The 25,906-nt window shown below is 43.3% G+C and overlaps 1 protein-coding gene across 6 annotated transcripts in view; it reads right to left on the bottom strand.

Annotated features, from left to right (window-relative positions):
• Positions 1–25,906, bottom strand: part of aff2 (AF4/FMR2 family, member 2) — a 538,364-nt gene that overhangs the window by 398,920 nt on the left and 113,538 nt on the right. For 5 of the 6 annotated variants that reach the window (XM_059651333.1, XM_059651335.1, XM_059651330.1 and 2 more), the window contains 2 exons: positions 12,861–12,981; positions 9,398–10,342 (listed from right to left, as the gene is read on the bottom strand). In XM_059651333.1, the coding sequence (XP_059507316.1) occupies positions 9,398–10,342; positions 12,861–12,981 (1,066 nt within the window). The remainder of the gene's footprint in view (positions 1–9,397; positions 10,343–12,860; positions 12,982–25,906) is intronic. The other variant, XM_059651332.1, reaches the window with a different exon arrangement.

The raw sequence follows: 25,906 nt of genomic DNA, 5'->3' as shown, positions 1-25,906 counted from the left end.
TGTTGACTTAATTCCAGAAATTTATTGAATTCATATTCCAACTGCCATGGTGGGATTCAAACCTGGGTCCCCAGAACATTACCTAAATTTCTGGATCATCATCCCAGCAATAATACCATGAGGCCAACGCCTATCCTTAAATAATGATCAAAATCTAAATACGCAAGGCTGGTCCTCCTTAGAGTGGGCCAATGAGCAAGATCAGTTCCTGGTGCTCTGCATTACTGTGGTCAATATATAAAGGAGAAGGGATGGCACTCTTGAGGTGCAGTCCTTACCTGAGGCAGTAGACCCAGGTTCAAGTCCCACTGCTCCAGTGGTGTATAATAATATCTCTGAACAGGTTGATTAGAGAATATCTGTATCAAGGTTCTTGTGGTGTAGTGGTACTGTCCCTACCTCTGATGCAGGAGGCACAGTTTCAAGTTTCACCTATTCCACAGTGTGCAATATCTCTGATCAATGTTGGTTAGGAAATGTCCACAAAGGAGGGATGAGTGTGTATTTCGATCATACCTTTCATAACTTGAAGCCAAAAGAAAGCCAATGAAACATTCTGAAATTGAGTGATTGTTGTAATGGACAAGGTTGACACAAACTGCGGGGGTGAAATAATCATTTTTTAAAAACATAATGTAATTGTTAATATGCTTTATTTACAAATATTTGCTAATTTATTATTAAATGACCATATCTTGCCATTCAAGATGCAACAAACTGTACATTGAAAGTGTTTCTGCATTGACCAAATTAATTATCTTCTCACATGCAATGCCTTAGTTTTTTTTTAGAAAGAAACATCTGGTGCCCAGAGCCTTTCCCCAGATTGAAGATGGCCTCTCCATCAACCAGATCCTGCATTTTACAAACCTCTGGGAGCGGGCTGGCAAGTGGGGGCTGGAAAATTGGGTGCAATGCAATGGGCACCTGCCCGCTCCTGTTCACCTCAGTGTTACCAACCCACATGAGCGATGTTGGGTGCCTTGCCAGTGCAGGGGCAAGATGAGGCCTTTAAATCCTCAACCACATTCACCCAGACCATGCAGCCCACAGCATTTTCACTGCTCGATCAGATGGCCAGTCAAGTGTGGGAAAGGCACCTCCTTCTGTGTCCATTGCAGCACCCATACCAAGCTCCCTCCCCGCCCCACCCACCATCACCCCGCTCTACCCCAAGTTCTTCCTCTCCCACTACCTGGTTCATCCACCCCCATTCCAGCCCCTCTGCCAAAGCCAGTCAGCTCCTTCTCCTTCCTGAGCAGTTCCTCAGGATCAAGCTTGACATTCTTCCACTTGGGAGCTATGGATGACAAAACATCTTGAACACAGAGCAATGAGGGGATGCAATGGTCTAGTGATTTTGGACTGTTAATCCAGAAACCCAGATAATGTTCGGGCAACCTGGATTCAAATCCTGCCACAAAAAGATGATGGGACTTTTAATTCAATTAAAAATCTGGAATGAAGTGTTCAGCATTGACCATTAACCCAAGGTCAATTGTTGGGAAAATGCCATCTTGTTCACTAATGTCCTTTAAGGAAGGAAACTGCCATCCTTACCTGTTCTGGCCTACTTGTGACTCCAGGCCCTCAGCAATGTGGTTGACTCTTAACTCGCCTGTGGGCAATTGGAGATGGGTAATCATTACTGGCCTAACCAGCAATGCCCTCATCCCATGCACTAATACATAAAAAAAAGCTATTCAAACATGACAGCCATAGAAACCAAACAAAACAGCATGCCGCTGACATTTCCCTCTGTATTGCAGAATACAATCATGACACACAATGGAAGGGGCAGCAGAAACTAATCATCAAGCCTGCACTATCTATGCCCATGAATGAAATGTGCTAATCACTCTGGGGAGGGCTATCACCGAAGTCATGGCAACTGGGTGAGCTGGCTCCACTGATATGGACAGCACTCAAAAAGGCCTTTCGACTCATCGAGTCAAGAAACAACCAGCAACCATTCTAATCCCATCTTCCAGCACTTGGCCCATTGCCAAATGCTAAAACAGTTCATCTTTGATTGACAAGCTGTTGATGGAGTCAGAAAACACTTCTTACTTTCTCCTCTCTCCTCTCTACAATCCTGTTCTAGACTCAGAAATATATTACTATTTCTTTACCGTTGCTGGATCAAAATCCTGGAATTCCATCCCGAAGGGCATGTGGATCTTCCTACAGCACATGGTTTGCAGCGGTTCAAGAAGGCAGCTCACCACGACCTTCTCAAGGGCAACTCGGGATGGGCAAGAAATGCTGGGCCCAGCCAGCGACAGCCATGTCCCACAAGAGAATTTTATAAGAATTGTGAGACTTCCTTATCCAGGATCTATCATTCCCAATTCTGTCTCTGGGTTAAGTGAGAGTTCATTCTCTCTTCCCACCCTTGACATTTTAGGCGTGGAGACAGCACTCCTCCTGTAAAATCCAGTTCCATCACCTTTGTCAGGTGAATGAACATTTAGCCTGAATGTCAGAAAACCGAAGACCATCCTCATGTATCATGCTAAGGAAATGTCCAATAGTTCAGTGCAACATTTTTTTGTGTTGATTTGTTAAAAAAAAGGCAAAAATCCCAAAGTGCCCAAAATATTCTTCCTGCTTACTTTGTCAATATGCAATCTAGCTTTCATACGCCTGGTGTTTATTTGTAATTCAAGAGTTAATATTGACAAAGTGTACTGAGGCAGGAAAAATGTTCAGCAGCAAATTTTCTCCTGAAGTAAAAATAAACAGTAACATCTGTAGTGCAAACCGGCAAAAACTGTATATAATAATAAACTTTTTCATTTTCTTCTAACTAAACACCATCTGCACTCGGTCTTCCGTGGTATAAATAGACCTTTGTACACTTTTCTCAGATGGTATACTTTGAGCACACCAACCTCTTTTTAAGTGCCCCTTTCCTGCACACTTATGAGCCTAGCGATACAGTTATTTGCATATTTTAAGCCCTATTAACACAATTGCTCTGCAATTGAATCCTTGGGGACTAATAACTACACATTGTTTCCCTTTACTTCCTAAACTGTTATGTATTTTGAAAAGCACCACATACAAATTGCAGATATTAATCTACCAATAAACTGCACTCTTGTTTCAAACAGTAAACTGTGCTTTCACCAACAGCAGGCAGTCAACTGGCGCATTATCTGCTTTTTAGAACAGTCAGAACACAAACTGTTTTTGGAACTGCTGATTGCAATATTGAGAAACTGTTCTTCTCCTTTTGTGTGTGAACATCAATAAAGCTTGTAACATCTGAGAGAAAAAGAGATAATTTGCATTTATACAGTGGCCTTCATGAGTTGAGAACACCCCAAAGCACTTTGCAGTCACTTTTGGAATGCATTGTGAGATGAGAAACGCACAGTAAGGTCCGACAAACAGCAATATGATAATGACCAGATAATCTGTTTTTAGTGCTGTTGACTGCAGGGGAAGACATCGACCAGGATTCTGGGGAGAGTCCCACTTTTTTTTGAAATAACATCATCGGGCTTGACATCTGACAAGGCCACAGTCGAACATCTCATGTGAAAAACTGGCCCCTCCAACCATGCAGCGCTCCCTCAGTAAATGACTGCAAATGCTGACCTACATCATGAGCTTTTGGATTGGGACAGGAACTCACAACCTTCTGCTCCAAGTCAATACGCTACCCCGGTACCCACAACAGCTGTCGGGGCTTCCCCCTTTTAATCTGTTTTAGAACCAAAAGAACTGCATCTTTGATCATTCATTTTCTCTACAGGCTTCCAAGTTTTCAACACAAAACATGATTCGAATTGTTGCATTATTTTGCTGGATTCCAATGTAATAGATTTGATGATTTAATATCCTAGACCCACAGTGACACAGATGTTTGGCAGTCTGGCACTTAACCCAACACACACACACACACACACACACACACACACACACACACACACACACACACACACACACACACACACACACACACACACGAAACCTCACAAAATATGAAAGGGTACAAAAATAAGCCAAACATTTCTTATTCTACCCCAGGCTAATTTGGAGACGCTACAGACTAAACCCTTACATAACCGGCAACCAAGAAAGATGATTATGGACAATCTAGCAATCTGCAAGGAGAAGTGAGAAATTAAGAAGTGGTAAATATTAATACTTTACTCACCAGCATGATCTGCTGCCAGCTGTTGGTGACTGTATGCTGTTGTGACGCTTATGTTTGTGGGGAAACTGCACGTTTTGGAAACAGTGCATTGCTTTCATCACCAGGGTGCTCTCTTGCTCTCCTTTCCTGCAGGGCTGGGTAAGGTCACATGTGAACTATTTCATCCTTTTCTGAGAGGTTAGAATTCTGGATAAGCATATGGACTTGCATGGAATAGTGTAGGTTAGATGGGCTTCAGATTGGTATGACAGGTCGGCACAACATCAGGGGCCGAAGGGCCTGTACTGTGCTGTAATGTTCTATGTTCTATGTTCCACTGTGTCACCCGTACAATAAAACAGAGGGTATGGAACTGGCTACCAATAGTAAGTCCAAGTATCAAGCATGATGCATATCTGAAGTCTACTTAGATACTGTATGCAAGCTAAATAACTAGCTCTACATTTCTGTAAAACACCAGAGTGACTAAGAAAATCATTGTATCCATCTTGAGAACTAAGCTGTGGATAGGACTTACAATAGGACTCAATTCCAAACATCCTACTTCACAGCGTGTAAAGTCCACGTGCTCAGCAAACAGTCTACAGAGTCTATTTAATAACTCAGCCTCTCCTCATTACGATTCTTGATTTTAATGTGGAAGAAGAATCTGCAAAGGCTAAAAACAAATCAAGTGTGATATTACTCAACAAATTTTGACAGAACCCGAAACAAGAGCAAGTTTTGCTGGAAGACGACAAATCGTTTTTCCCACCAAACACAGGGAGTGGAGGGTGGTTAGCCGATCAAAAATTACCAGCACTCGAATCAATCACTGTTACTTAAAGGAGTGGATTTACCTCATCATCTACATTCTGGCCCAGAAATAGGAATCTCACTGTGTGTTGCCCTTTCCACAGGACACTGGTTCATAAGCTGAAAGGTCCGTGTGTGTTCTAAACTTGGAATCATACTTGAATCCAGAGAATTAAAAGCAGTATGGCAAAATGAGGAATGAGAATATGATACCTGGCCCATCCAGCCTGCACCAGCACTCAATTACTACAAAGCAGAGCTGCACTTGACTTCCATTTTGCAGCCATAGCTGTTTACACATAAATACGCAGGCTTAACAAATGTGTAAATTCTCAGAATAGAAAACCTCATCATTGTCACAATCTGAACTCTTGATTTGAGAAGAGTTCTTGTTGGCCAGCTCTCAGTTCAAAGTCTCCATAGAAGTGATCCTGTCACTGGATGGATAATTCAGAAGCCTGGGTCAATACACTAGTGACATTGGGTTAAGTCCCACCTCATAGATTTTAAATTGAATGAATTATAAATATCTGAAACTGAAAGCTAGTCTCGAGTAATGAAGCTATCATCAACTGTCCTAAGAAAATCTGATTTACTCAAACCCTTTTGAAGATGAAGTCTAACGTCGTAATGATGCCCACAACCCATGAAGGAATTAAAGAAAAATCCCTGAGTAAACACAATTTCTGTCCCTTCCTTCACCCTCTTATGAACTCTCACCCTGTCCAAAGCCAATCAATACAACAATCCTGACAAATAATCACGCTGGACTCAAAATGTTGAGTGTTTCTCTCTCTACAGATGTTGCTGAACTGAATTTCTCCAGCACCTTCTGTTTTCATTTCAGTTTTTCACCACTTGCAGCATTTAGTCTTCAAGATAACGAACTTTTCAACATCCCACACAAACGTGGATAATTCCAAAACAAGTAAATCAACCGTGGTGCATAACCTTTCTGCAACAGTTCTGATAGTTTGTGGTCATTTTTGGTTATGTCCCAATGCTACGGGATGGGATTTTGCAGAATTTGAGACCACTTGGAGCAACTTGCCTACAAGATAATAAACAAGTCTGAAAATTCAAAGTTATGAAAATGATGAACAAGAAAAGGCTATTTGGCCCATCTAGCCTGCCCCAGAGGGTTTTAAAACAAGGAGAGGCCTAGTGGTATTTTCACTGGACTGTTAATCTTGAGACCCAGCTAATGTTCTGGGGTCCTAGGTGGAAATCCCGCCATGGCAAATGGTGGAATTTGAATTCAATAAATACGTAGAATTAAGGGTCTAATGATGACCATGAATCCATTGTCGATTGCTGGAAAAACCCATCTGGTTCACTAATGTCCTTTAGGGAAGGAACCCACCATCCTTACCTGGTCTGGCCTACATGTGGTTCCAGACCCACAGAAATGTGGTTGCCTCTGTACTGCCCTCTGGGCAATTAGGGACGGGCTATAAATGCTGCCCCAGCTAGCGACGCCCTCATCCCATGAATCAACTGAAAAAACTTGGAAGTGTCAGGGTTAGACATTCACTATATACATTCATCTGCTGATGGGGGCAAAGACCCTATGGGGTTTTTGGAAAATCCATGTGGCATGTTGAGAGGATCATGGCCTTGATAATGAGCAGTTTACACAAAACATCCCCAAGTTTCAGCTACATGATCTTTACTCTCTTCCCATTTTCTCCCCATACCCGTTGATCCCTTAAGCTGTAATATCTATATTTAACTCCAGCATTTAAAGCACTCAATGTGTTGGCCTGAACCATTTTCTGTGACAGAGACTAACCGCTCTCGGGTGAAGACATTTCTTCCCCACTCAGTACTAAGTGGTCCAACCCATATCACAATACCGCCTATGGCAACTTGCTGTATGCAAATTGCCATGCTCATTACACTGGGGAAGATAGTGGCCCAGTGGTAATGTTATTAATCCAGAAAGCCCAGCAATGCTGTGGGAAAATAGGTTCAAATCACACCAGATCAACTGGTGGAACTTCAATTAATAAAACCTTGAATTCAAAGTGAGTCAATGAAATTATCATTGTTTGTTGTAAAATCCTATCTGGTTTATTAACAAGCTGTAGAGAAGGAAACCAACTTTCATCACCTGGCCTACACATTATTCCAAACCTGTAGCAATGAGGTTAATCATTAATTAGCCTCAGAAGCATTCAGTTCAAGAGCAATTCATAGAATCTCAGAACCCCTACAATGTGTAAGTTAGCCATTCAGCCCATACTGACCCTCCAAAAATCCCACTCAATCCTGTCCCCCTTTCCTGTGGCTAATCTACCCAGCCTGCACGGCCCTGAACACTTTGGGCAATTAGCAAGGCCAATCCACCTAACCTGCACATCTTTAGACTGTGAGAGGAAACTCGAGCACCCAGAAGAAACCCATGCAGACACAGGGAGAATGTGCAAACGCCACACAGACAGTCTCCCAACAGTGGAATCGAACCCAGGTCCCTGTGCTGTGAGGCAGCAGTGCTAACCGCTGTGCAATTAGAGATTGGCAATGTGAAAAGCCTGGCAGCGGCACCCACATCTCATGAAAAAAGTTTTATAAATGAGAGCACACAACTCTACATCAAACAATCTTCACTGGTTGAAGGATACTTCAGGAAGTTCTTAGCTCATAGGAGGAGCTGTCTAAATCCAATTCCTTTCTTAACTTGGTATCAAATGGTAATACGCGATCACTATTCAATTGACCATCACGGTTTTGTAAAATAATTTTATGAAACAAAGTGTCAATTTATGTTTAGTTTTTATACATTCCTGAAATTGATAATCCAAAAAAATGATAATTAAACCAAATAAATGAATCCGAAGCCATACAGCTCTACACAGACAAACAACAGGAATTTGACCTCCCTGGTGATGCTTTGCTACAGAATCATTCCAATAAACAGTGGCTGACACTTTGCTGTCATCATACATTTCTGCCGTGATACAATCATTGATGTTTATAACGTTCAGGAATATGACATTCTGTCTCAAAGAGGTGACACAGCACATTCTGTATAGTTTGACATGAAGCGTGAATAGTAACTGCACAAGTGGTTGGTGTAACTACCATGGCAACAGTTCCTCCAGCCCAAGTTCCAAGTCCTATTTTAGTTGGCCAGAGGTAAATAAAGAGGCTGGCATTCTACTACACACAGAGAAGCATTGTTTCCCTTTCACTTGCACAAAGATAAAGTACCAGTTGATATGTAAACCACAATACTCAGGGCAAGAGCAAGGGCTCATAAGAATAGAATTAATGTTTAGTCTAAATCACTGAAACGTTGCAGGGAAGTGCACTTATGCTTCATAATATCTCTCACACTGTTATCGGTAATGAAAGGGTCACATTGTAATGCCTTGATTTATTCTGCATGATTTTACTCAACTGGTATTTGCAGCTTGCAAAGCTGTTAAAGAAACATTAAGATTCTTCAGCAGTATTTTTGGATGAGTATTTTCATCATAGTATTGGATTCAAAGAACTGGGGCATTATAACAGAGGGTACAAGTCAACAAGTAGTGGCAGCAGCTGGTCAATTTCCTTCTGAGGACTTTCACTAGTCATATTCTCCGCTAATGGGAACCTTGTATAACTGGCAACTCAAACATCTTAAAGTTTTTTCTTGTCTCAAAGAACAACAGAAAAATAATCTTGTATTTACAAAGCAACCTTAATCACCCAGAATGACCAAAAACACTTATTGGCCAATGAAAGCTTCTTTGAACAGTAGTCATTGCTGATGATTATTCAATCTCAGAATGGTTCTGATGAGACAAAACAGCAAACTTACTTGTAAATAATGGCTGCAATGACATTGTTCTTTTTAACTATAACTCAAAAACAATCAATGAAGAAACTAATTGCACTTATTTACAACTTTTCATATCCTTGAGTCCTGACAGTCAAAGCAGACTTTTAGCTGTGCTTTGCGGTCCTGTTTGTTGGGTGAGATATCAAGGGACATAGAGAAAAGGCAGAAAAATGGCACTGAGGCGCGGATCTACTGGAGATGGCTCATCTATCTGAAAGCAGAGCAGGTGTGAGGTGTTGAACAGTCTACTCCTGTTCCAGTGATATGTAGACAACAAAGTAAGTATTGTACATTGCATAGTATTTAGCATAACAGACTCATCAATAGCTCAACCCAAGTTACTATTAGTTTCTGTGTTTTCAACTAAATGCCAGGGTTTCAACTTGGGTCGATCAAGAACTGCTTCACATTTGCATGCATTGTACTTCTTCATTGTAACCAAATCTAATGTGCCATGACTGATGCCTGACATTAAATAGGCTTCCCTCCAGTAAGGTCATGGAAATCTCACTTTGTCAAAATGTGCTCTAAGACAAACTAATAGTATTCTGCTTTTATCTATTTTTTTTTCCTTGAAGCTTGAAAATAGTGAAGGGTCCACTTACTTCACCAGGTTGAGGGATTGTCAGCTTTGGTAACTTGCACTTTGTACTTGCTGTGCTGGGCTTTCCATCCAGAAGGCTGCCAAACAGCTGGCTGCTAAAAGCATCATCCATCTCCATTAGTGGCTTTAATTCAGGCGACTCAACAGGAACTTGGTCTTGTCCATCCATTGGTCTCACATAAGCAGTGGGCTTCTGCTGCAGCATGCTTGATTTGGAATAAAGTCCCGGGGGGAAATTCTGAGCGGAGAGTGCACTGCTACACGGTATCAGGGACGTTGAAGGAGCTGGGGACCCCGAAGAATGGAGAGCAGTGTCACTGTCGATGGGAGACTTTACGTGGCAGCTCTCTTTGTAGGCATGATCTCCACTGCTAGATTTGGAATGGCTGTGTCTTTTGGAACGGGAAGTGGTACTGGGACTGGGTGACTGTGACTTAACGCAATCATCAACGATAGCCTGGTGATCACCTTTGTGCTGCTCAGTCTGATTGCTGTACAGGTCACTGTAACGGTCCTGGGCTTGTTCATGCTTTCCTCGGCTCTGCTGACTGTTGGACTGGCTAATGGATTGCACACTGTGCCCACTCCCAGAACCATGCCCGTTGCGAGGCCAGTCCATCCGGGATTTCTTGTTGCTCTGGTGCCCATGCAACAATGTTGAATTCAATGATAAAGAGGATGAAGGCGGAGGCATGCACGATGAGGAATGACTACTGCTTTGGTGGGACGAGGCTATTTTGGTTCTGGGCTCGGTGAAGAAACTCTGCTCCATTTTCTCGACAGGTGTCTGCGGAATCAAAGACTTGGGGATCCCCACTAGGTGACTCTGATTAGAGCGGTTCGTTAACAGATCCTTCATTTCGTCGTAGTTCCCTAATGTACTCTGCACACGGTTGGAAAGAGCATCACCCTTGCTGGTCTGAAAGAAATTAGATGGCATACAAGACTAAACAGTAATTATTTTAAAAGCACAACAAAGAATCCTTATAATAGACAACACAGCAAGGTCACCAATTGATACTTAATACATTTGATCATGTTTTGCAAATCGAGTCACAGTTAGCAAAAATTAATGAACGTGATTGTTTAAGAGGTTGTTTTAAAAATTTAACTGGTTCGCCAGTGTTCTAGTGGGGAAGACAGGAGGCCCACTCTGGAACACATATGACTCCAGTCCAGATTGGCACAACCGAGTCAAATAGTCAAGGGAGCTATCTGTTGCAATCAAAAGGTTATGTTGCCTCCCCGTTTTTTGTGCGTGGGGGGTAAATAAAACATCAAACTGAAACAATATAACTTGGGCAAAGCCAACTCCTCGTCTAAAACAAATAATCCCGGAACCCAGGCAGAGACCATTTCTGCCATGTTACTGATAATGCCGACATGGCAAACCAATTCTTTAACTGGTCATTCCATTTTGTCCCTGTCAGCATTTACCAAAAAGCACAATCCCGTTTGAAGATTGCAGGCTTAAAGGCTGCAAAGTGTACACTCAATTAACCCACCTTTGATATTTTTTTTCCTTCCCCCAGCCTCTTTAAAGTGGCATTTAAAGCATACTAAGGGTTGGGAGGTGTGAGTTAAATATTAAATACTGGGCTGCACTTGTTCAAAAAAAAACAATTTAAAACGAATTTGCAAATGGCATTTATCTGCCCTGTGATGTATGATATTGCAATTACATTGCAATCGATAAAATGCCATTTTCGTCACTGTACTTCTATTGATCAAAGCCCAGAAGATGTGTTGCAGATATACTCAGTCACAATGTAAAAACAATTACGTGGCACCTCTTGTCCATTTACAAGGAAGACAGCATTTCATAGTGGATAACTGAACTAGACAGCATGAGAATCAGAAAAGGCTGGGTTGAGTTTTCAGATGATGGACAATGTAAATATATTGTGCTTCAGCAGTCTAATGCATGCTCGCAGGTAAATTGCACTTCTTTTTACGAGGGACACATAACACAAACACACTTAAGCTGTTATTTATGGCATTTTGGTGAACAATTGGTTGGTAAATGATTATCCCACACAAATCATGCAAGACCATCTCAATAAGAAAGATGATTTGCTTTCATTTCTGACTGCACTTCACTTCCTGTTGAACTAAAAATGAATTTCAGTCACTGCAACGGGACTTGTGTGTGCACTCACAAAGATTTCAGTTTTCTGTATAATCTTTTAATACCCCTTCAGCTTTGACAAGATATTTTCTGGGTGATTGGTCAGTAGCACTCTGAATTTTTTTGGTTTAAAAATATACTTCGTTCATAAAAATATCTTTTATCTACATACATAGCTCCTAAAGCAGTTCTGTTCCATATTGTAGCATTTGAAGAAACAAACATTGGAGTTCAGCAAACAAACTAAAGGCTTTTCTTACTTGTATAAGATTATATTTACACATATATTTGAGGTATCGGGAGGAGCACTGCACACTGGATATCACTGAAATTGGTTTGTTGGAACACCTTCCACACTACAACAACACATCCACTTCTCTACCTCCCTACGCCTCTAGTAAGCACCATGTTTGCTTTGCAAGAACTCTGCTGACCTTCTCCATTGACAGCCTGGTTGTAGCTGGCCAAAACGGTGGTTAGGCCGCACAGAGCCAATGTCAAAAAATATTGCTTACAAGCACAGCCACAGCTCAACGTTGGCAGCTACGCCACTTATTCATCCAGAGATGGCAAGAACTGCCGATGCTGGAGTCAGAGTCAACACGGTGGAGGAACACAGCCTGGCCAGGCAGCATCAGAGGAGCAGGAAAGCTTACATAAGTTTTGATGAAGGGTCCCAAGCCAAAACATTGACTTTCCTGCACCTCTGATGCTACCTGACCTGGTGAGTTCTTCCAGCTCCACACTGTGTTGGCCCCCACTTATTCATCAGTCTTTCTCTTCAAGCCTCAACAATAGAGGGCGTGTCTCTTCCCCTTTTTTACCTTCTCTGTGGTTTATCACTCTCACAAGTGAAGCTCTTAATTAATTGGTGCTTTTGTCAAACACAATTGCTTTCCCACTGTGGCCAGCTTAGATGGGAATATTCTTTGCACATTAAAGAGGCCTGGTATCCCTGAATGATCCACCCAGAGTATCTGCTCATATCCCCCTTGTGGAGCTGGAATCATCAGGACTTCACCTCTCCGCTTCTCACTTCAATCCAATTGAGAAGAATGTGACAATTTTGGTCATCAGGAAAAAAAAGACAACTTTATTCAGCACGAATCCTGTAACACCAATTAGCTAAATTTAGAAACTATAGATGCGATTTTTCTCTCGCATTGCACAAGTTTAACAGTAATTACTGCAAATTGATTAATTAATGGCTTGGTTCAAAACAAATCAGATTATTGAAGTGTTATCACTGTCACTTTGCTGCTCTTAATGTGCAAGTATGCCAACGTACACCAAAGTTAAATATCAACAAATTTTTAATGTATTTGGACCAGGCTACCTTGTAAGGCTCACTGAACAGGTTAAAACTTGCAGCAAACAGGTCCTCATCTTGATGGACTTCCTGGTTCCGTCTTTCCCATTCCTTCCTCCGCAGTGCATTCCGATCCTGTTCGTAGTGACTGCAACAAACATTGGGGAGATGGCAGTTAAAGACACGCATGCTAAAGCTGGCCCTGCCAAGCTGACAGACAATCGCGACAAGAGAACAGAACTTACACTTGTTCAGCAAAGAGTAATGATGCCACTTCGATACAATGAACTACTCAACTCAAGAACTGGTGGGGAGTGGCGCAGGGACGGGAGGAGTGATGTGGGGGTTCAACAGACAGATATTTTGAAACCTCGCGGGCAAAGAATTTTGAAAACCAAAGAGGTCGGCAGGCTCCAACTTGCAGCGCCAACACACAAGGGACCTGCAGCAAGGGACACTTGTGTGCAGTCAGCCTGCACTGATTTGTTATGAGTGTTTGGTAGCAGTTAATTAGCGAACAAACTCAAAATGACAATTTAAATAGTAGATTGCACACACTGATGATATCTGCTGCAAGAAAAAGCCTCAACCTCTGCTGGCTTTTGTACAGCACAAATACAAATATTAATACCAACTGTAAGGTTAGGGCATTTAGGCACAGCTCAGATCAGCTGAAATTGAAAAAATCACCAAGAACTCGAACTAATTTTCCAATATTCTAAATAAGTCTCAACAGATCACAAAGGGGTGTAATAGGGAATGAACTGTATCACTTAGGGGATTAAATACTACAGCAATTCCTCTTTCAGTGTTTTAAATGGCAATTATTAATTTGCAACAGCAGCCAATTAGACTAGTGGTTGATCATTTAGACCCTTTGTTTGGTTTGCTGAGGCAAATCAGTCTTTTAGAATAAAAGGGGAGTGTGCTTCTCTCTTATTCCAGTGTAGTGTTGGCCCTTTAAAATAAAAGCTGTAACAATGCCTTGAGGAAAAACAATACTCTATTAATGATGCATGCTATTATTAAAGGCACCAATCTGCCAGCAAGTACTAGAGATGACGAGATATGCTGTGTGTTATGGATCTCCGAAACATAATGCTTAACACACATTGCAGTACTTCTTGCTTTGCACCAATTAATCTCCATATTAATTGTTCAATAAACACTGCAGAAGTTTGGACACAGGATTGAGCGCCTTTTCGACGAGGTGACATAAGAACATGAGAACTGGGAGCAGGAGTAGGCCATCCGGCCCCTCGAGCCTGCTCCATCATTTAATAAAATCATGGCTGATTTTTTCATGAACTCAGCTCCACTTCCCCATCCTCGCACCATAACCCTTATTTCCTTTACTGTTCAAAAATCTCTCCATTTTTGCCTTAAAAACATTCAATGAGACAGCGTCAACTGCTTCGCTGAGCAAAGAATTCCACTGATTGACAACCCTTTGGGTGAAGAAATTCCCCCTCAATTAAGGCCTAAACCCCTTTATTTTGAGACTATGCCCCCTAGCTCTAGTTTCACCTACCAGTGGAAACAACTTCCTTGCTTCTATCCTATCTATTCCCCATCATTCTTCTAAATTCCAGTGAGTACATTCTACTCAATCTCTCCTCATAAAGAAACCTTCTCAATTCTAGAATCAACCTGGTATACCTCCTTTGCGCACCACCCCCACCCTGACCCTGACCCTCCAGTCCCTTTAACATTTCTTAATGCAATGCCAATCAAGCTTTCTAGTCCAGAAATGTCCAAACTCATCTGCTTCATGTCATGGGTTGTTATTAGAAATTTTTCAAAAAAATTAAATTGAAAACTTTATTTTTTTTCTTACTTTTCTTTCTGGTTCTTTTCTTTCCTTCTCACTATTCCTGTTTCTCTAATTCACCCAGAATCTTCCTCTGTTTCTTTCTCAGTTGTTAACTCTCATCTGTTAACAACTAATCTATTGGTCCTGTCATTCACTAAAAGGTCCCAGGTAGCCTGTGCCCTCATCGTATCACAATCCTCTTACACTTCCAGCAGTTTAAGAATACGAAAGAATTGTGAGCTTCAGAGAACATTTTTAAAAAATGCTGAACTCATGGTGCATGGGGTGAAAAGCTCATCTCCAGGCAGATCCAGTCCACAGACATTTCAAAAGACTGGTGAAAGAAAGTGAAAAGATGTTAACACATATTAGGCAGCTGTAATAAACATTCGCTACAAAATCCTGAAGGTGATGAGAGACAAATGTAAGTTTGAAAAGGTACCTGCAATGTTCTTCTGTGTGCCATTGCAAAGCAAGCATTAACAGGTTTATCTTGAGTCAGTTAACACACTTGCTAAATATGGCAGATCAAAGGATTGTCTTAAGAGCAATGACTGCCAACATTAAATCAGATCTTTTCAGAAAAGCAGCCTGCCAATCAGACATTTCTGAAAAGAAATGGATTTACATTTAAGGGATAATGAACACTGAGTGCAATAATTAGTGAGTAATATATCCGAGGATTAGGTCGGGCATGTTACCAAAGTCAAGTACTTAAAATACATTTGGGAGCACATTCATTATTTTGTCACTTCATTGATAAGTTTTGCTGTCCTCTTGATTGACACAGATTGAATTCTTTGAAGTATATGTTGTACGTATGTTGGATTTAGACCAACATTTGGATCCTTTCTAATAACTGAGTACATAAGGGAATGTTTGCCTTTTTAAAACTGATTGCAGTATGGCAGCTGGCGCTGGGATGGCAGAATTAAAATAATTCAGCATCAAATCCTAATCTTCACTGGCGTCAAATCCTAGTCTCTAGTGTCAAAACATTTTCTCAGAATGCTCTTGAGCTCCTTAGGATCCCACACAACATTAAAAGGTGCCATATAAATGCGGATGAGGCATGCAAAAAAAGACTAAAATCAAGAGTGTGCTTTAGTTTCACAACTTCAGAAATTCCCAGAGATAATGGGAACTGCAGATGCTGGAGATTCCAAGATAATAAAATGTGGGGCTGGATGAACACAGCAGGCCAAGCAGCATCTCAGGAGCACAAAAGCTGACGTTTCGGGCCTAGACCCTTCATCAGAGAGGGGGATGGGGGGAGGGAACTGGAATAAATAGGGAGAGAGGGGGAGGCGGACCGAAGATGGAGAGTAAAGAAGATAGGTGGAGAGGGTGTAGGTGGGGAGGTAGGGAGGGGATAGGTCAGTCCAGGGAAGATGGACAGGTCAAGGAGGTGGGATGAGGTTAGTAGGTAGCTGGGGGTGCGGCTTGGGGTGGGAGGAAGGGATGGGTGAGAGGAAGAACCGGTTAGGGAGGCAGAGACAGGTTGGACTGGTTTTGGGATGCAGTGGGTGGGGGGGAAGAGCTGGGCTGGTTGTGTGGTGCAGTGGGGGGAGGGGATGAACTGGGCTGGTTTAGGGATGCAGTGGGGGAAGGGGAGATTTTGAAACTGGTGAAGTCCACATTGATACCATATGGCTGCAGGGTTCCCAGGCGGAATATAAGTTGCTGTTCCTGCAACCTTCGGGTGGCATCATTGTGGCAGTGCAGGAGGCCCATGATGGACATGTCATCAAGAGAATGGGAGGGGGAGTGGAAATGGTTTGCGACTGGGAGGTGCAGTTGTTTGTTACGAACTGAGCGGAGGTGTTCTGCAAAGCGGTCCCCAAGCCTCCGCTTGGTTTCCCCAATGTAGAGGAGGCCGCACCGGGTACAGTGGATGCAGTATACCACATTGGCAGATGTGCAGGTGAACCTCTGCTTAATGTGGAATGTCATCTTGGGGCCTGGGATGGGGGTGAGGGAGGAGGTGTGGGGACAAGTGTAGCATTTCCTGCGGTTGCAGGGGAAGGTGCCGGGTATGGTGGGGTTGGAGGGCAGTGTGGAGCGAACAAGGGAGTCACGGAGAGAGTGGTCTTTCCGGAAAGCAGACAGGGGAGGGGATGGAAAAATGTCTTGGGTGGTGGGGTCGGATTGTAAATGGCGGAAGTGTCGGAGGATAATGCGTTGTATCCGGAGGTTGGTAGGGTGGTGTGTGAGAACGAGGGGGATCCTCTTGGGGCGGTTGTGGCGGGGGCGGGGTGTGAGGGATGTGTCGCGGGAGATGCGGGAGACGCGGTCAAGGGCGTTCTCAATCACCGTGGGGGGAAAGTTGCGCTCCTTAAAGAACTTGGACATCTGGGATGTGCGGGAGTGGAATGTCTTATCGTGGGAGCAGATGCGGCGGAGGCGGAGGAATTGGGAATAGGGGATGGAATTTTTGCAGGAGGGTGGGTGGGAGGAGGTGTATTCTAGGTAGCTGTGGGAGTCGGTGGGCTTGAAATGGACATCAGTTACAAGCTGGTTGCCTGAGATGGAGACTGAGAGGTCCAGGAAGGTGAGGGATGTGCTGGAGATGGCCCAGGTGAACTGAAGGTTGGGGTGGAAGGTGTTGGTGAAGTGGATGAACTGTTCGAGCTCCTCTGGGGAGCAAGAGGCGGCGCCGATACAGTCATCAATGTACCGGAGGAAGAGGTGGGGTTTGGGGCCTGTGTAGGTGCGGAAGATGGACTGTTCCACGTGTTCCCTCCCCCCATCCCCCTCTCTGATGAAGGGTCTAGGCCCGAAACGTCAGCTTTTGTGCTCCTGAGATGCTGCTTGGCCTGCTGTGTTCATCCAGCCCCACATTTTATTATATTCAGAAATTCCCAAACTGTTTTACACACATTGATGTGCTTCGTGGTCACCATATCAATGTAAGAAATATGCAATCAATTTTCACACAGACAATATGAGATGGTCAGATTTTTAGTGATTATAGAGGATAAATGCTGTCCATGGCTTTGGGGGAAATCTGACCCTGCTCCCGTTCAAAATAATTCTGTGAGATCTTTTGTCTTGACACAACAGGATTGATAGATCTTCAGTTATTCGTAGGCCAGCACTCACTCACTGCTACACTGGGAGAGTCAGATGAGATTGGAAGGCAAGTGGTGAGGATGACCGAAAGAGGCTCCAGAAGGATACAAGCAGGTTAAGCAAGTGGATGAAAACTTGGGAGATGAAAAATAATGTGGGAAAATGTGTGTAATTATGTACTTTGACAGCCAGAATAGAGGAACTGAGTATTATTTAAATGGGGAAGGACTGCAGAAAGCTGGAGCACAGAGAGATTTGGGAGTCTTCATGCTTAAATTGCAAAAAGCTGGCATCCAAGCTCAGCAGGCAATAGGGAAGGCAAATGAGTGTGGGTCTTCAGTCTTGTTAAAAAGTACAAAAGACACTGGCTAGACTATACCTGAAATACTGAGACGAGTTTTGGTCCCCATGTTGAAGAAAAGATATACTCGCATTGGAGGCAGACCGGAGAATGTTCATGCAGTTGAACCCAGGCGTGCAGAGACTGTCTTATGAGGAAAGATTTAGTAGGTTGGGCTTGCATTCTTTGGAAATCAGAAGAATGAGAGGCAACCTTATTGACATAGAAGATTCTTAGGGAATCTGTGAGGGTTGATATGGAAAGATTGTTTCCCTTGTGGGAGAGTCAAGGACCAGTGGGCACAATCTCTGAGTAAGCGGTCACCCATTAAAGAGATGCGGAAGAATTTCTTCCTCTAGAGAGTAGCAGCAATCTGTGGAATTCTTTGTCACAGAGGGTTTTGGAGGCTGGCTAATTAAGTATATTCAGGGCTGAGAGACAGGGTTTGAATCTGTTCAGGGAATTAAGGGTCAATGGGGAGGAGGCAGGAAAGTGGAGTTGAGGACTATCTCATCGAATGGCAGGGAAAACTCAAATGACCTGAATGACCTACTGCTGCTCTTATGTCTTGTTATCTTATGATTGTGCTCTCTAGTCTCTGGAATGCAACGATGAACCCATAATCCTCTAATTCATGGATAACCGGGGAACAGTACATCAAATTACTCTACCCTGAACCAGATCCAAAGTACACTGCTGAGGCTCATGTGGTGCATGTATACTGCAGTAATTCCAAAGCGGCTGGGGCACGTGGAATTCCAGGATTTGGACAATGAAGGAAGAGCAAAATATTTCCAAGCCAAGATGGTGAGAGATTGGAGGGTAGCTTGCTGGTGATGCTGTTTCCTTGCACCTGCTGCTGTTGAAAAAGTATTTAGACAGCCAGGCGAATAAGGAGGCAGGAGGAGGCATGTGAGCCATGTCCGATCAAATGGAATTAGCTTAGAATAGCACCATGGTCAGCACAGACACAATGGGCCAAAAGACCTAATCCTGTGTTGTACTGTTCTATGTTCTATGTCCTTGTCCTTCTGGATGATACAGGTTTATAAGGTAAGTAGCTGCTAATATATTTACACACTTTATGACTATATTATAATACATGAATGAGAAATGTATGAACTGCAGGTGTAAAATTACTTAAAACTGCATACCACCTGCACATCTGTTTTGTACAAGAAAACACACTCCAGCCATCACCTATTAAATGGTCAGACTTTTGAATCATTCTGCATGGAAAGAAGCCATTCTGTCCATCAGCTTGCACTGACCCTTCAAAGAGCATCCCACCCAAACACAGACTCCCACCCTATTCCTGTAGCCCCACATTTTACCACAGCTAGCCTACACAACCCTGAACATGAGGTCATTTAGCATGGCCAACCCACCTAGCCTGCACAACTTTGAACTATGGGAGGAAACCGGAGCACCCAGAGGAAATCCACGCAGACACAGGGAGAATGTAGAACCTCCACACAGACAGTCACCCAAAGCTGGAATGGAACCCAGGTCCTTGGCACTGTGGGAGGATCTTTGGTACAGATGTAAACTGATCTTACGAACAAACTGATCAAAATAAATATTTAAATCCAGACCCTTTGAAAGGACAATACTTTCTGAGTAGCCTCTCAAGTCGATATTAATACCTGAACATTCTGTGGAAACCGAAGCAGTGCCATTAAAAAGGAAAAAGGTCTGAAAATCATCTTCTTTTCCTGACTTCAAATTGCCCATGACCAACGCCTAAAATTTGCGATATGTATTGTAGTTACTGGCCAGAAATATTTCAGTACGGCTGAGATATGGCAATGGTCATAATTTGTCGCAGTGCCAACTGCACATAATGGGAAATCATACAGTCTGCAATACATCAGTTATTGTTTGTTAATGATAGCCAAAATCTGACCACATCGCATTAATTAATGTCATGAAGCTATAAACACTCAAACCATACCCACTGATTTGGGCTATAAGAAAAAATGGTTTAGCATTAAATCAAGGTTTCATTATGTCCTTGCAATATGACCAAATCTTCACATAATATTTCAATATATTTTTACTTGTCCCACATCTTCGGCAGATGCCTAAAAATACCAGTACAATTCTCATTAGCCTATTGACTCATGGTCCTTCATGGTAGTCCACGTGGCTTGACTCCAACATATTTTTAGCTTGACTTTCAAATTATGTTATCTATGGCCCAAAACACTGTCAAGGCAAAATAATTACCTCGAGGGGCCAAACTGCCAAATGATATTCAGCCAAGCGTGCTGTCTGATAAGGAGAAACATGTCACTTACTAATTTGGAATACTTCTAATTGATTATTTTCTTTCACAACATGGCTTTTTCCACCGAAGAACAAATACAATGAACCTTCAGTATCTTTGTCAACCAGCATGGTGTGCTCTAGTATGGGACATGTTCCAGATAGGGCTCCACTCCTTTGGAGAAGATTATACAATTATGTTTATTACTTCATAGGTCAGTATGTTTGAGTGTGGTGTGACAACCTCTGTCAACACTAGACACTCAACGCTGATTTTGTAGCTTTCTAAAACATTGAATGTAAAAGCATAAAAGCTTTGAAATGTTACAGTGGGGTATTGGCTCAATTCCTTAGAAATTCCTATCTTCCCTCTTTGGACATTAACCCAATTGAGTGGCTTCAGCTTCTGCTGAAATGGACTGGCAGGTAAACACACTGACCACTCGTACTCTGCTATTTAGATTAGATTAGATTCCCTACGGTGTGGAAACAGGCCCTTCGGCCCAACAAGTACACACCGCCCCTTGAAGCATCCCACCCAGGCCCATCCCCCTATAACCCACACACCCCTGAACACTACGGACAATTTAGCATGGCCAATCCACCTAGCCTGCACGTCTTTGGACTGTGGGAGGAAACCGGAGCACTCGGAGGAAACCCACGCAGACACGGGGAGGACGTGCAAACTCCACACAGACAGTCGCCCGAGGCTGGAATCGAACCCAGGTCCCTGGCGCTGTGAGGCTGCAGTGCTCACCACTGGGCCACCGTGCCGCCCATTTCACGCGGCCATGTCAGGGAGCAAGCAAAATGAAGCAACAACCACCTCTATATATGTAGCACCCTTCTTGTGTTAAAGCAGCCAGACTTCCCTGTGAACCGCACGTTGCCAGTCCAAGCAATTGCTATCAGAGTTCAGTCTCTCATACAATACTGAGCTTCTTCATCAGGAAAATAAAGTCAATTCTGTGGGATGAAAGGGATTTCTGACTTTATTTCGGGAATACTGCTTTGCCGTTCTCCTGCCTATCAGGAGAGAATGGAGATGGGACACTGGGCCAGAAAAACAAAAAGGAACACAGGTAAATATCAGCTTCCAAGAAAATAACGTTTATAAATTGGGAAGTGAATGGAGACAGCCACACCTATGTCACAGCAGTCCTCTGCTTCAAACAGTGCAAGGAATATTCCACATCCAGCTATGCAGATAGGTTTAAGAACTCGACCAAAAGGTGGTAACTCCCTTTATACAATGCCTCTTCAGAACTTTTTGAAAAAGGGACTTTGCACTGTAGCTTTACTTCTTGCAATCGTCTTGCATGAACTCATGTGAGTGAGCATGAACAAACTTTACTGAATGGCGTTTAATCTTCTGGAATTCCAGAGACTTGGACCCCAGTTCCATGCGATCTGCCGTTATATTTTACATAGCTTCCTACTCAAAGAAATAGCTGCTGAGCATGTGCACAAAAATAGCATTAACTCTTTACTTTACACAGATCATCCCTAGGCCATTTGAGACCATTAATGCAGTCTGCAGGCCTCTAGACTCACCGGAAGGTCTTCCTGCTTTAATGCTTCCTTCCTGTTGATCAAAATGAAGCGCACATTTACATGACCCCCCTCACACAGGCCTGTCAATCCAAAACTTGCCCAAATTTCATCAATCTTGTGAGGCAGCTTGCTGTCACAATACCAGGCACCTGGTTATCCGAATGACATCATTTCAAATGGGAACACAAGTCCGATCTTCTGCCTATTAATACGGTTAATTAAATGGTTACAGAGCAGCCCCTGGGATCATGGGTGAACTCCCTTCCCAACGTTTGGCTGGGTGAGAGGAGGTTCGGGATCGAGGAATACTTGACCCCTATTAAATCCAGCCGCAGCGTTTCTGAAGTGGCGTCCATGTAAACTCTTAGACTCCATCTGAAGAAATATTCCATTTTCTTTTTAAGTCATTCTGACGGGCCAACACTGTCAAGGCAAGCGTTTAGGGCCCATCCCTATTTGCCCTTGGCAAGGTGGTGGTGAGCTGCCTTCTTGAACCATCCCGGTCTGTGTTTTTAACATGTTTTCAAGGAGAGGTGATGGCCTAGGAGTATTGTTGCTGGACTGTTAATTTAGAGACCCAGGTAATATTCTGGGGGCCCAGGTTTGAATCCCACTATGGCAGATGGCAGAATCTAAATTCAATAAAAATATCTAGAATTAAGAGTCTAATGATGACCATGAAGGCATTGCTGATTGTCAGGAAAAACCCATCTGGTTCACGAATGACCTTTAGGGAAAGAAACTGCCATCTTTACTTGGTATGGCCTACATGTAACTCCAGGCTCACAGCAATTTTTGACTGTCAAATGCCCTCTGAACAATTAGGGATGGGCAATAAATGCTGCCTGGTCAGCGATGCCCTCATCCCGTTAATGAGTTTGTTTAAAAAAAACTCTCCAATAAGATAATACGAGGATGAAGGAATAGCGGCACTTCTGCCCAAGTCAAGGAAGATGAGGGACCTACAGCTGATGGTGTTCCCTTGCAATTATTTGAAATTATAAGATTTAGGGGGCTAGTCAAGGTAGATGTGGAGAGTTTGTTTCCCCTCGTGAGAGAGTTGAGGACGAAAGCGTACAATCTCAACATAAGCGGTCAACCATTTAAGACAAGAGTTAAGGAGGTTTCTTTTCTCTCCTAAGATAGTAAACCTGTGATATCTTTTACCACAGGGCGCTCTGGAATTATGGGGAAAGACAGAAATGTGGAATCAAGGGTTATCAGATCCATCATGATCTCATTGAATGGTGAAGCAGGCTCGATGGGCTGAATGGCCTATGTCTACTCCTAGCTCACATGTTTGCATGCGGGCCCACCACACTCCGAACTCATGCCTTGTCTGCAGTGGTGCTGGTTCGGGATGTTAAAGCATTGGAAAGTGCCTTTTCATGCTTCAAATGATGATTGTAGTTTTATAGTTGCAATCAACCACAGAAGGATTGAAATCACTCTTACATTGTGGACGATTCTGTAAATGTCCTGGTCTCTGACATTAAGGAATTTTGTAGTTAAGACAGTGACATTGGGAAAGGTCATCAGCCAGCTACGTTACAATAACCTTCAGAGCACTCAACAGGAGACTGCGCAAGAAACATTCACATGCAGGTTCGCAAACTTTCCATTGGGCAGCCTAGCTTGCAGGGAGGAATCCCACACAGTAAACAGCAGCGCAGGGAAAGGTGGAGACACTGCATTTTTCACTTTGTTCCATGCAGTACAGCAAGCTCCCTGGAAGAGCTTCACACCTTGCTTAACAGCTCATTAGCAACCACGTTAGTTTGGCAGAGGATTCTGTACTTCATTTGCAGGAGAATATCAAAACTTTGGTATCCAGAGACTGCATGAGAAAATCAGATAAAATATCTGATCGTGCGCCGAAGAATTTCAGAACCATGGAGATCAGAAAGAGGCCATTTGTTCCACTGGCCTGTGTTCGCTTTGTGCTAGAGCTCTTCCATCTGTCCTACTTCCCCCACATCCTAGCACTCTGCTACTGCTTCACATTCTTCCTGAATTGCACCTCTCAGAATTGAACATAATGATCCATCTGATGCTGAACCAGCTCAGAACAAGGCTATTTGCCCCTCTGTGCCCACGCCAGCTCTTCGAAAGAGCTATCAAGCTAGACCAACTACTTCTGCTAATTCCCTGTTGTCCTATATTCAATTGACTTTCAAAGGTAATTATTTAAATTGCTGTAGGCTTCCATGATCTCTATATTATGTGCAGTTGCAGTTGTCCAGAAGCTTTACCATGCACAGCATGATCCCACAAGCAGAATTACCAACGGTCAAACTGCTAACAGGGATGCACATTAGCCACTTAACAAAAACTGACTCAAAAACATATGAACTATTGGATGACATTGAACTAGACATTAATTTTGCCAAAAACTTATTCCAACTTCTTGCACACTGCTCAACACTGTGTGAAGTTTGCACATTCTCCCCATGTTTGCCTGAGTTTCCTCTGGGTGCTCCGGTTTCTTCCCACAGGCAGAAGATGCACAGGTTAGGTGGATTGGTCATGGGACATGCAGGATGATAGAGTTCGGAGCTAGGTCTGTGTGGGCTGTTGTTCAGAAGGTCAGTGTGCATTTAATGGGCCGAATGGCGTGCTTCCATACTGTTGCGATTCTATGATAACATGGGACCAAAAAGGAATGTGTACCGTCACTTCTAAGTCTTTACATGAGCACCTGCCACTCCCCACTTCAACCCCCTCTCCCCCATCCTGCACCCCCAATAAAACTGACATAGCAAATACAACCTTCACCCTTTTGCAAACTCAATAACATGTGACATGGATCCAAGTGATGATATCCAACGGGGCAACAGGAATTCAAAACACACTCTACACTCCAGCACCAGAGGCTACACATATCCCTGCAAGAATTACCAGCATCAGTGTAACAGTGAGACAAAGAGGAGTTTGCATTTCTACAGCACTTTTGATAACCTTATCGTGTCCGGGTACAGCTTAAAGCTTGTGAAGTACTATGGAAATGCAGTCACTGCCGTAAAGTCTCACAGGTAAACAAGCATTGCCATAGGTGTCATTGCACGGATGAAATGCCAAATGCAAGTTGCCTTCTCAAGATGATGTCAGGGATTCACAGTTCCACTATTTCGTAGCAGATTGGCCAATGGTTCTCCTTCAACAAACGTCATGACACAGGTGACCTGGTGAGTGCTGTTTCTTAGAGCTTGCTATGCACAAACTGGCCACTAAATTTCCTGCAGCACAGCAGCAACTGCAGTCCAAACATAGATAACAAAGTGTGGAGCCGGATGAACACAGCAGGCCAAGCAGCATCTTAGGAGCACAAAAGCTGACGTTTCGGGCTTAGGCCCCTCACCTTTGTCCCCCTGCACCACACATCAACGAATACCAGTCACGTCTGGACATAGAGCAGTTTTTCCGCCGCCTTCGCCTCCACCCTTACTTCTTTAACCGGGACTCTAACCCTCCCTCCACCGACCCCTTCTCCCACCTCTAACACAAGTCCTCCTCCTGGACACCACACCCAGGCCTCCTACCCTCCCTCGACAAAAAAGCTCTCTGATGAAGGGTCCAGGCCCGAAACGTCAGTTTTTGTGCTCCTAAGATGCTGCTTGGCCTGCTGTGTTCATCCAGCTCCAGGCTTTGTTATCTTGGATTCTCCAGCATCTGCAATTCCCATTATCTCTGCACTCTAAATATGTGTTTGCTGTTTATGAAGCATTTGAGAATTTCTTCAAACAATATGTATATGTGGCATGGCTTGTGGCATTTTTTTTGAAGGGGGATCTCATTCCATGATCAAACAATTTCAAGCCTGATGGTTCTTCCCTAAAGTTTATACCAAAAATGGATTTGACAGAAAAGTACTGCATGTTTTTTCTAATAACTACATTTCACACAGGGCGAGCTGCTTGTTCCAGCTACAGTGGGCCATTTAGAGCTAGCCTTTACAAATTCAAACACAGAACAGGGAGAGAGAGAGAAAGGGTTCAGGTGGTTTGGATCAGTCTGTTGTTTTTTTTC

Source organism: Stegostoma tigrinum, chromosome 15, assembly GCF_030684315.1.
Source record: "Stegostoma tigrinum isolate sSteTig4 chromosome 15, sSteTig4.hap1, whole genome shotgun sequence".
Classification (NCBI taxonomy): Eukaryota; Metazoa; Chordata; class Chondrichthyes; order Orectolobiformes; family Stegostomatidae; genus Stegostoma; species Stegostoma tigrinum.
The sequence above is the reverse complement of the archived record's forward strand: the minus strand, read 5'-3'. Positions and strand labels throughout refer to the sequence as shown.